We start from the raw sequence: 12,627 nt of genomic DNA on the forward strand, positions 1-12,627 counted from the left end.
CTTCAAGTACCTAATAATTGTTATTACGACTGTCGTTATAAGTAGACATATTCACGATGTGTATATTATACATTTACAAATTTAAATTTTCGCACGTGCTCACGGATTGATTCAGATTTTTTTTTAATCACGCTAATTAGTTAAATAATTTTCTGCGCGTTGAATTTAAATTAAATATTTTGGAAGAAAGTGTCTTCCCACTATACTTATAATTAATTAACATTATAATTATTATTCAAATAGTTTATAAATAGCTGAAAGTAATTGTAAGTTAAACTTGTAGTTAGACATGTTTGCCTCATACATGTCGTACATCATAATACGCCGATAAATTTAATAATATCAAGGGCAGATCATTACGTCAAAATAAATGTCCGTACGGTACTTTGTCATCTTTTAATGCAGCATAATGTCAGAAATAAAAGCAAGCCGTAAAATTAAGAGATGCTCACGGTGGCAACTTACATTGTTGATCGTTTGTTGCCATAATATTGATATTGTAAAATGTACTTCCGCAAATTTTTCACGTTCGCTGAACAGTTTGTACAGCTGCCGTTGCAATGTTGAAAATGTCAGTTCTCAGATGCGTGCAAAAGTATAAAGCGTATTTATGCAGGTATAAAAGTTCACTAATTATTGCTAGACTTGATTCCGCGTCTATTACCTTCCCTCGAACAGTTTATTAATTCTTCCCTTTCGCATGATGAAGACTGTTGCTATAATACTTGTCATTTTTCTTGTGCAATGTGCTTATTTACGTGCTGAACCTAGACCAGGAATGAAAGAGAATGTAGGCAAGATGCTTCATTCAGACTCTTGCATTTTTGGCGTTAACTCGGTATCGACATACTTTTACAATAGGTAAAAAATTGTGAAGATCTGTGTATCAATCTTGTGCTTGTTATATCCATAATTTTGTTTTATTTTTAGTAATATAAAAGGTGAAAATGTCAGCCTCGAGAGTATTTGCAATGATCCAAGACAATTCGATTCAACGGAAAAAATCGCTTTTGTAACTCATGGCTTTGTCAGTTCTCCAAAATCGACTGCCTTTCAAAATATGACTTCAGAATTAGTGCAAGTAAGTATCACATATTAGCGTAAGTAATTGGAATGGAAATAATAACGGCCCTAAAAAAATCAACAGTCTTATATCAATATGAAATAATACAAAAGTATTGTAAAACATAGCAAGGAATAAAACGAACTACGATTCTTGATGAAGAATCTGCTAAACTAAATTTTTACCTTTACAGGCCGGCTACTCGGTATTTATGACGGATTGGTCTCAAGGAGCTTGTACTGAAGGGATACCTATTTTTAAATTTGTGGGATATCCTAGTGCAGTGCGCAATACTCGTGAGATAGGTCAATTCTTAGCAAGGTATAACACCTAAAAAAAAAAAATTTCAATATTAATTAAAGCAGTAATTAAAAATAGATTAACTTACATAATACTTACACAATACAGTTAATATGTTATGCAAAATAATTCACATAATTAATTGCATTTTCTCTTGCAGAATTATCTATAAAATAACGTATAAGTGCAAAGTTCCTTTGAAAAATTTCACATTAATTGGTCATAGTCTTGGCGCACACGTGTCCGCCTTTGCTGCAAAAGAGATTAAAAAGTTAACAAACGCTTCAATTCCACTTCTCCTGGCCGCCGATCCTGCAGATCCATTGTTCGGAACAAGAAAATGCGATGAGAGACTTTGTAAAACAGATGCTGACCATATAGTCGTTGCTCACACATCGATTCTTGGGATACCATACGATGTAGGTCATGTGGACTTGCAGTACAATAATGGAAAATGGCAACCAGGATGTAACAGTAAGAAATCAATGCCATTCAAGTTTGTTGTGTTACTGAAACAACTGGGAAAAAACGATATAGAGTTATAAATAAAACAAATTTATATTTTAGTTGCGGATGTTTCTTGCTCACATGGCAAATCTGTTGAGTATTTAACAGATGTATTGAAAAGTAATTGCAGTTTCCCTGGTATTCCTACAGAGTAAGTTCCTTCCTTCAGTATGGTTCAACTTAGTTACTTTCATGCATTTTTCTGAAAAGTTTCTTATTATATTAAATTATACAAATGTATAAGACATATTGCATGCATAATTAATTCCTTTTTTTTAGATACAGAAAACTAGATCTATTTCCAAGGTATGAACAAAACGCTACTTGAGATTATTCGTGCTATTTTGTGGCTATATATTATTTCATTTTTTTAGGGAGCCTCCTTATCCCAGTTCTAACACAACAGATTGTATTCTTGTGAACAAGAAAATATATGACAGTAACAATCCCATAAAGGGACGATACTACGTATTCGTTAAAAATCCCGAATGTACGCAAGAAACTTTCAGTTGCGAACAGCAATAATAACAAGCTATTTTATTTGTCAAAAATGCTTATTTCTGAAACGCCATTATAATTAAAAATAAAACTTTACAATGTATAATTAGGCTATTATGAATCAATAAACTGTATGACTAGCATATCAATTTTTTTTTTCCAAAAGTTCTTGAAGCGATACCTATTAGTGGAAAGATAGATGTAGAAGATATTTGACTTGGGAAAATACAACACATAATATCATTGCGCATTATCGTATATTTCTCGATTATCTTACTGAATTAAATTTTATAATAATTATACTTTTTTATTATCTCATTCGTTCTCTTGTGTATGTGACGTTCTTTCGTTATTCGGCTTTAAAATAGCAGAGATACTTTCGATAATCGTCTGCTACAGGAATAGCTCTCGTTCGACGTAATTCGCGTCGTGTGAACATCGTAGTACATTGCTCAGACATTTCTCTCGCATCGTTTATCGCACATTGTGTGTTAATATATTCCCTTCGTTTTTCTTTCTTCTTCTCTCACTTCGCATTCATAAATAAAATACATTGTCGCGTTGTCAATTTTTCGAACAGCCATCTGTAGTTTTCCTTAATCAATATTGATACATTGACCTTGATCTTGTCGCGAGATGGGAAATATCGCTATTCTTTTCGATCGGTACAGATAATCCTTAATCTGTTTAATTTGTGTATTTATTAAAATTGATTTGTAACTTAAAATGTCCGCTAAAATGATTACCAAAATTAAAATTAGGAGATCTTAATCCTTAGTCTGTTTTCATTTTTTTTTTAATAACGAGTTTGCGTCCTGCGGGTATCACAATATATGGTGACGCACGTCAATGACGCACTCAAAAATAATTCGCGCGTGCAAAGATAATAAAACTCCACGTTATTTTACTAAAACGATAGTAAAATTATATCCCGTTATATTATGCTCAATAATAAAAGAATTCTTCTAGTTTCTTAAAACGATTGGATAAAACATACCAATCATATTTCAACGCGATAAAAGCAATATTATAAAATAGCAAAATATGTATTTGTAGTACCGTATTATTAGGTACATATACATATATATATTGTGTGTATATATATGTGTATATATATATAACAATTCTTTCAATATAACAATAAAGCTTTTATATATGCGATAACAAAGCTTTTAATTTAAAACATTTTTTAACTATGACGAATATAAAATTAGACAATATTTTAGGAAGTTTCATTACATTTGCATTCTAGTAATATATGTTTTACTATATCTTTTTTAGTCTTATGAAGTTTATGAACGTAGGTGATTAATTTTCAATTTTAATACGTTTTTTTTTTGTTTTCAGTTTTTGTTTCCAAGATAAATAGTATATTAATAAGAAAAAATTAGAAAGGAAATGTACTTGCAATTACTGTGATCATTTCTTTACATCTTAATCATTTGCATTTTAATAATTCATATCCTACATAAACTGTATTTATAACGGTAGTCAGACTTAAATATGTTAAATTTTGCTACATTTCAAAAAAATAATATCATAAGAAAGATAATTGACGTAATCTTTGTTTCCATAAAAGAGTACGCATTAACTAATATTTTATTTCAATATTTTATTCGAGTATACACTCGCACAAATAAATGGAGATTGAAAATAAAACGTTGAGATATAGAAGTGTTAGGAAAACGTACATTATCGACTGTCGCTTTATTTATTTTTTTTTTTTTTTTATTTGCTGGATTTGATCTTGCCACGTCCGGAAATATTATGACGCCTCGACTCGTTCGCCTCACGCATTAGACTTATAGGTCTGCAATATAGACGGCCTATGTATCTCGATACCGCGCATTATAAGGTATCTTTTTTTTTTGTTCTTTTTATTAGTTTGCACGGAGCTTGATCGCGATCAACTTACTTTCGATTTCCGACCCTGCAGAGATAAGCTTGGTGTGAGGTTGTGCGGTGGCGCTCGGCTGCGGATTATTCAATTGTCCTGTAGTTGTGGGCGCAGCGAAACCAGGAGGTGGTTGCATTGCCCAATGCTGAGGTGCATTTTGCTCCTGCGCATGAAACATGTATAGTTTTACATTTAGATGCATCATCCAGATAAAATACATTTCGTACGAAATAAATAAGAACCATGTTTTTCTATTTTATAATAACAAGTAACAAAGAAGTTTATAAAAAATATAAAAATATACAAAATTTCGCACCTGTTGCGCATTATGAGTCACCACATGAGAAGGATGAATGTGAGAGAACTGCCAAGCGTTGGTAGTTTGGAATGGAAGAGGTCTAGACGAAGTAACAATAGCCGGATCAATCGAAGTCCAATCTGCGATGGGTCCGAAATTGTTCCATCCTTTTTGGTGCAACGCTTGATGGTGAAACTGCTGCTGTTGATTATTAATCTCACACCAATCTTTCAACGTATAAACCGCGTCACCCGTGCACTTGCTGATAGCTGTAGAGAAAAAGATAATTACATAATATTAGATTACAAATATATTTAAAATATTTAAACATAAAAATAGAATAATTACTTTGTGTGTTGAGAAGCGGACTTCCATTTGGAAGGTACGCACTTTGCTGAGGTGGTTGTGCTCCTGCAAACAAAACGTTAAATAAATGTCAATAAATTATAAATAGCAATATTTTACAAATATAAATCTACACGTTCGTGATTCTTTATAGACCGATAAATCTTTACATTTTTATCTTTTTACAAAAATCCGCGAATCGACAATTTAATTTTGTGTCTACGGCTACGATAGATTATCGTATACGTATGTAAACTTCACGCACTGTGCACTATGATTCCTGATCCCCGATGAAAAAATTGGAAGAACACTAACCAGAGAGAGCACTATTCGTTGGTGCTGGTCGTGGTATACCGAGACCAAATGAGTTCATGTGATTTGGCGTAGAACCAGGAAAACCTGGTGGCGGGAGTCGACTGCGTTGTCCTAGACTGTTAGCTGTAACAGTGCTCTGTGCTGGGCTCTGTGCACCGCTTGGTAAGAGATTTTGCGGAAGACGAGACAAGAGGGAATGCGATTGAAGCACTTGTAGATTTTGTAAGTGCTGAGCTTGCTGTAAATGAGTTATGTGCGCAACCTAAAACAATATTAAATTTTGTAAATTTTATTTAATTTATAAGTTAATTTTATGTACTAAATTGCACGACAAAATCTTAATGTATTTTATTAATTAAACTAATAAAGAAACAAAAACTCTCTGTTTTACAATTTTAATAAAAATGTTTACTTGTGGAAAATGTTGTTGGTTAAGGTTTGCGAGAGTCTGATGATGCTGCACCCTAGTTTGCTCTTCTCGTTCTCTCTGTTGTTGCTGCTGTTGAAACATCTTTTGCTGCTGTACCTGCATTTCATCCTCTAAAAGTTCTGCTAATGCTTTTTGCGTTTCGTGGAAAGGATCGAAACCTAAATCGTCATCCGCTTTTACGTCCGAGCCCGTTTCACGATGATTTCGAATTTCTTCTATAGTTGCGTGGCCGTTTTGTTTTACGTACTCGCAATTTTCTTGAGTTTGTGGCGCCTTAAAAATTTAATTTTTAACATTAATAATTTAGAAATTTATGTTTCTTCGATAAAAAAGGAAAGAATATTTTATTATCCTTTTTTTAACACACAATAAAAAAAAATTGATTATTAATTTGCTCACCTGAATAAGCCTTTGTTGTAATGAATTTTGTTGAAAGTCTGTCATAAACTTAGATGTGGATGAATTTACAAGTAAGTTTGATGTGAAGGTACCAGATGATGGTTCTGTAAGTGCAGCAGTGTACGGTGCATTTATATAAACCTCCTCATCTACGAAACCCTCGGAATTAAATGTTACTCTCGGCGAATCAGTTGGGCTAGGTTTTGTTATAATGTGATTCGTTCGAGATGATTCAGGCTGGAAGCCGAAAGCAGCTTGCCAATCTTCGCTAGAATGAACTGTTGGCAAGGAATCCGGTATCGCTGCCACTCCTGTGCTTGTCCAATCCAGATTTGTATTTGCTACATTCAGGAAATACAAATTTATTAATAATTTTTACAATAATTACATATAAAAAATATTTAAAAAAACACAAAATAAAGTAACAGCAATAAAAAAAAAAATATCTAGGTTATGTACCTGCGAGAGAATTTGGTGGCATTGAGGTGGTGGCTGGTATTTTCTGAAAGGTATTTGAACTGAAAAAACTGTTATTGTCCGCCTGAAAAATCGACCGGTGGTTGAGTTGCATTTGAGATCCATTGTGTAATCCTGGTGGTGGTGGTTGATTGGCACCTTGTGATGAATTTGTGCTAGCTGGAGACGAACCTACATGTGATACGCAAAAATCTTTATACTACACAACGCGATCAAAATCATTTCTATATACTCTTGCAATGCCAAAATAAACAGCTATTTAAATTAAATCTTTCTTTAAATATTTACATGCAAATTATATAAAATTGAATGAAATAAAACAATAAAATTAATTTTTTTTAGATAAAGCAATTATTAAAACATAAATAATATAATTATAAAAATAATACACGTTGGGTTTATTTGTCAGAGTACTTGTTCAAGTAAATATTTTTCTTATTGGAATCAATAAGGAATACATAACACTTAACACATAAAAACACAAAAAAAGCTACTATTAATTTTTGTTCAAGAATCCTCTTTATTTTGGCATATATCAAGAAAAGTATTTAATAATGTTTTGTTTCATTCTACAGTACTGAAATATAGTCACAAATTATGACACGTACATATTTGTAATTTGGTTTATACATGATTTGAAATATAAAAATATTCTGTATTTTTTAATTGTTGCATTACCAAATTGTATGTAAATGTTTTTAATATTTTTAATAAACTATAATTGATCACAAATATTACTCCTAATATGCCACATGTAGTTGCTACAATTTTTCTGATTTTTACGACAATTTATTAAAACAATTTATTTAAACCCAAATTAATAAAAAAAAAGTTCTTTAATAATGACATTATTGACAAAATACCTAATTTAATGAAATTCTTATAAATGTGTTGTCAAGTAAAAACATAACAAAAAGCTTTGAAACTAAGTCAAGACAATTGTTTTTTTTTTCTTACAATGTTCAATAAGATTTTACATAGTATAGAACATTCTTAACAATTGATCGAAAAATATAGCAATGGTGATCAGGATAAATAACTCACCCAAAAGAATAGCACCGCTGTTTTCTTCGCTCGATTCAGTTAAATGTTCAGCTTGATGATTTACATTCGAGTCTTCTGTACTTGAAATTGTACTCGCTGGCGTGCTACCTTCACGCTGTTGATCCATTTCACTGTCTGAATGCCGACGTTCCCCGTTTTGAAATGCACCATTTACATTAATTTCGTGAGACTGTAATTGAACTAATTTTGATGTTTTGTTGCTAATTTGTTGTGGCTGTGGCTGCTGCTGCAATTGTTGTTCTATTTTACACTTGTTACCCAATTTTTGCAACATTTCACAGTTTGTATCAGCAGAAAAGTTTCTAACGTCCTTTTGTCCGGTAATTTGAGGCTGTGAACTACTTTGCGTGTTGATTGAGCTTGATTCAGATCGCGACGTCGTACGAGTACCATGTTTCTCTTTATTTTGACTATTTTTATGCTTGTTACGAGCTGCCTGTGCTTTACTTTCGCTATTACTTTTACCTCGCCGTACACCAACACCACTTTCACCCTTATTGTTGTTATTCTGTTGATGCGTAGGCACCCCAGAGGACATGTGACTTTGTTGAGCTACTGTGCCATTTCCGCTTGTTACGTTGCTGTGTTGCGAAGTTGTTTGCGCAGGTGGTGATATTTCTTTACAACTGATTTGTGAACCTAAAAACAAAATGTTACATACCATCAAAAATTCTTAAAATTTTTCTATTTTAATGCATTAGGTGCTACGGAAATCACTCGTGATCGGCACTCAATTCTGTAGTAAAGTCGAGCCGTGAGGTATTAGTAACTAACAACGCTAAAATTAATAGAAATATAACTCAAGTAAACGTCAATATTAAAAAATTTTTCAATATTATTATTATTACAATGTTAAGAAAAAGTTAAAATGCATTATAGAACATATAGGCCTCTTGAAGATATCACGTAATATTAGTGTGACACTCAATATGCTAATAATACTTAAATATGACAGTTAAATTCACTCACTATTTGTTTGTCCTGGTTGCAACGATGGCCAAGCTTCTTTAGTTTGCGAATTTACAGTTCCACTTTCCCTAACAATACTGCCCGTTACAGGTGGTGACGGCGTTGGTTTTCTATATAAATACATAGATCGAAACTAGATTTATGCGTTTAACGGAAAAATTATCATTTTTACAAATAAATAAATGAATAAATAAATGTGATACCGTTGGACTGAAGACGCATGTGCATGTAACGATTGCACAAGCTTGCGCTCGTACTCCTGATGTTTACCCTGATGCATCTCCTCCTTCGTAAACGACGCCTCCTGGTCCCCAAGATCATGCAGGTACATGCAATCTGGTTTCGGACAGGCCTGATTACGCATAAAGTGCGAACAATATTTCGTCGTTCCTAACGAAGTTTTTATTGTCCGTCCATCCACAACAATATTATTCACAGCCTCTATAGCACGTAGCGCATCCTCTTGACGCTATTACAACACGAAGAAACATCGTTTACCAAATTTAATACTTTTGTTTATCTCATTTGGGAACACTTATGGAAAAAATTCCATTTTAATAAGACAGTTGTAAATTAACTCACTTGATAAGTAACATAAGCCGAAGCACTGGGGCCTTGAGACCCTGCATAGGAAGTACTCTGGTTAATTACGACTTTGTGTATCTTCCCAAATTTCCCAAAATATTCGTGTTTCTTTAAAACCTAAAGCATGCGAAACGTTATATGTCCATAATGTCCTTATTTTAAAATGTATATTACACATAACGGAGCACTTTGTATTGTCCATCACTTATAAAAAAAACCTTGTTGCTAGCAATACTCACATCAGCATCTGCTAGCCGCATTGGTAATCCTACTACAAACACTAAATTTTTTTGTACTACTCTCACGTTCGCTAGATGTTTCCGATTTTCTGTAACTCTCTGCTTCCGTTGTTGATCCTTCAATCTTTTCTCAGCTTTTAATCTAATAAAAAAAAAATTAATGTAGAATTGGTTGAGCCAACAATACATTTTTATAATTAATAATTTATCGTTACGGGTATTAATTCGTGAAAATAATAAATTCGGTGATCACCTTGCTATTTCTTCCTTGGTAAGGGGTTTAAAATCAGCCGGATTTTCAGAATAGGCCTTTCGACACGCGGGACACAGGCCATTCTCGTCGGTACGGATTCTGTGCCAACAAAAACGGCATATCTGGTATCCACAGGTGCACGGGAAGAAATTCAAGTCGTCCACCTCCAATGGTTCCATACACAGAGGGCATTCCACCGCATCCTCGCCACTTTGATTCAATACTGACATTTTCGTTCGCCGATCCCGTGAATGTCACAAGACAGCAAAATCACGAATATTTATCTAAGTGTCAAAGTCTGTAAAGAAAGCGCACATGAGTCACAAGATCAAGCCGAGATGCGTAGCTAATACAATTAACACTCGAATTAACGTCAATCGGATCTCCTTGCCATTCAACCAGCCGCGATACACTGGCTTTTAAACCACTTTGCGAATTTAGGGTGCCGCCTAGTTCTACTTACATGACAAAGTCGTCACCTCGCTGGTGATTGAGTAATTGACAGTGCTCGCAGTGCCTCACTTTACACGTTGCTACTCTCGTCTGATCTGAAACAGATGGGCGCAACCGTTATTACCATCTGCGATTTACGTTTCGTGGGATCGAGTGGGCAAACGATAATTCTGTTTCGTCGCCGTAAATCGCGAGACGCGACTCGTCTCGATCGGAGAGGTTCCACACGCGCGCGATGCGACAGAAACGTAAACGCGGACACGCGCGTGCGATTTTTACGCGACGCAGAAAGGCCAGACGTTAAACGGAGTCGTCGGAAAACGTCCTCAGCTGCACTCCCACGCGCTTCTCACTGTTTTATCAGGTCGAAACAGGTGCGAGCGGGGAAGGGGAGGGGGAGAGAGAAAGAGAAAGAAAGAAAACAGGAGCAGGGCAGAGGGACTTGTAAACTTACGGAAGCGAAAGGGCGACGACAGGTCACGAACCGCGAGTTCCGTTTTGACAGGAGCTGTCAGATCCGCGCGAGAGAAAGAGACCGCGCGCGAGGGGGAAACGGAGGGCGAGAGAGTGGGAGGGAACGGGCGAGGAGGCGCAGGTAGGGAGAAAGAGAACGAATGGCGAGGTACTGTGAACAAAGGAGACATGCACACCGGAATACTCGCGCGATTACGCACGAGGGCTGAGAATCGCGCGCGCGCGACGCCCTACGCACGGAGGGTCGACGTCTCGAGGCCTCAAGGAGAGCGGAGGGAGAGGAGAGTTTGTTCTCACTATGACGTCGAGGTCGTCGACGACCGATCGGTTGAAAGGAGGGGAAGGGAAAAGATCCTGTACGGAGGATCGCCAGTTTCCTCGTTAAAAAAATGTTTTTTCTCTCTTTACTCTCTCTCTCCTTTACGCTTTCTGTTTCTCGTGTTTCAAGTGACGTTTCAGTCAGCTTCCTTTATCTCGCGCTAGGACAGATAACGCACAGTCGTACGTACGCGCGAGGGCGACGATCGGACGAAACAGCTGTTGATGGCGTCCGCGAGAGGTCCGGCGCGCGAGGGCAGAGCGGCGAGAAACGTCAAGCGGGTGCGAGCGAGAGGGCACGCTGGCTACGCCATAACAGAGAGACCTACGCAAGATTCCTAACGCGGTGGAGGCCGGCGTGCCGCGTGGTGGGGCATGACACGTAAATTCCGCCTCTCTCTCTTTCTTTCTTTCTCCTTCGTTCGCAGCCTAGGCCACGAGTACGCAAGGACGACGATCTGCGTCTCGCGACGGGAGTTCGCGAAAGAGGGGAAAATCGCGACTTGGGCGACAGCGTGGGCGAGAGAGAAAGAAAGAGAGAGAGATAGAGAGAGAAGAGGGACGGGGTGAGAGCGGGTGGAACGCGAGGAGGGTCACAGGGAGGGATAGTAGGGAGGGCGCACGGTGTCGACGATGCGAGAGTGAGGAAGACGGACTACTTTTATGTACTATCGAATCACACCGTTGAGGGAAGATTCTTCATCGAAGTCCTTTATTCGCCGATCTCGATCTTTTTCCCTTTCTCTCGCGCTACACGCGTGTTTTTCTTTCTCTCTTTCTCTCGCGCGCGACACGTTTCTCACGAGGCTGGGCCACGAGAGGATCTTATTTACGACGACGCGCCCCGGTTGGCCAAGCGAAAGGCCTCCCATTTATGTAAACGCGAACGAGCGACGGGGACGACGTGCGCCAGGAAGGCGCTCCGCTGCGGGCATCGTCGAACGTCACAGGCGAGATTTTACGATCTATCCGCTAGGGGGGTTGCTGGCCGAGAGAAGCCACGGGCCAATGTACCTCCCCCTGACTCACTTTAACCTTAATCGCGACGACCGAGCTTGTTGGCGTAACGAATTCGTCGATCGTGGACACCCATCCGAAGTCGCGCGTCCGTATTTCACGCTCGCGCACGCGAGCCGCGTCCGTCGGTGCCCGACTAAGTCCGATCACCAGCGCGTCGCCACGACACAACGCCCGCAGTATCCCGCACGGGTCCCTTTATTTACTTACATCGACTCACGACTTTTCCGCTAACAATCTCTCTCTCTACTGGGAAATTTTTCTATAGTGTTCCACTGTCCCCGGGATTCCGTAGTTGGTGGTGCGCGGCCGCAACTGCGCATAGGCCGGATGTCGCGCGCGTCGCCGCGGCCTGTCCTCTAGGAGTCTTCGAGATAACTAGGAGGCGACAGCAGCGAGCCTCACGAGGTAAGTAAGGAAAGGATCAACGGCGCACTTGGTAATCAATCGTTTCATCTTGTAATTCACGCGAACTCGCGATCGTTCATTCGTATCATTCACTGGCTCTGTCTCACGTTTTGTTTTGTAATTCCGCGTTGCTCGCGTTTGTATATCGCGGCTGAGTAGAAAGAAATAATTTCACCATTGAAACTTCCGTCGTTCAAAACCATAGTCATCTCCTAAAAATTAATACCTTTAATATTTCGAAATAAATTCAATAGTATAAAATATTTAGATTTATAAGAATTATATCACATACTTGCATGTTAAATATTGTTACCTTC

The 12,627-nt window shown here is 37.5% G+C and overlaps 2 protein-coding genes across 3 annotated transcripts; one reads left to right on the plus strand and one right to left on the minus strand.

The window, feature by feature from the left end:
* The first annotated feature begins 509 nt into the window (after positions 1–509).
* Positions 510–2,511, plus strand: LOC139106968 (phospholipase A1-like). The gene is made up of 7 exons (XM_070664118.1): positions 510–861; positions 931–1,081; positions 1,257–1,384; positions 1,524–1,837; positions 1,931–2,021; positions 2,150–2,176; positions 2,245–2,511. Exons 1-7 carry the CDS (start codon positions 701–703, stop codon positions 2,393–2,395), a joined length of 1,023 nt encoding a protein of 340 aa, XP_070520219.1. The 5' UTR covers positions 510–700; the 3' UTR covers positions 2,396–2,511.
* Positions 2,512–2,608: 97 nt separating this feature from the next.
* On the minus strand, positions 2,609–12,462 carry Cnot4 (CCR4-NOT transcription complex subunit 4). 2 transcript variants are annotated; one of them, XM_070664101.1, is made up of 16 exons: positions 12,113–12,462; positions 10,104–10,188; positions 9,641–9,938; positions 9,388–9,529; positions 9,146–9,265; positions 8,767–9,032; positions 8,564–8,673; positions 7,574–8,233; positions 6,512–6,700; positions 6,053–6,393; positions 5,636–5,926; positions 5,224–5,485; positions 4,912–4,974; positions 4,582–4,832; positions 4,284–4,428; positions 2,609–4,178 (listed from the first exon to the last, which is right to left on the minus strand). In XM_070664101.1, the coding sequence occupies exons 3-16, from the start codon at positions 9,868–9,870 to the stop codon at positions 4,171–4,173; spliced, it is 3,078 nt and encodes a 1,025-aa protein (XP_070520202.1). In that variant the 5' UTR covers positions 9,871–9,938; positions 10,104–10,188; positions 12,113–12,462; the 3' UTR covers positions 2,609–4,170. The 2 variants fall into 2 exon arrangements, with proteins under 2 accessions (XP_070520202.1, XP_070520201.1); XM_070664100.1 differs by having other exon boundaries at positions 2,609–4,428.
* Between the last annotated feature and the right edge of the window lie 165 nt (positions 12,463–12,627).

This window comes from Cardiocondyla obscurior, linkage group LG12 (genome assembly GCF_019399895.1).
Source record: "Cardiocondyla obscurior isolate alpha-2009 linkage group LG12, Cobs3.1, whole genome shotgun sequence".
Classification (NCBI taxonomy): Eukaryota; Metazoa; Arthropoda; class Insecta; order Hymenoptera; family Formicidae; genus Cardiocondyla; species Cardiocondyla obscurior.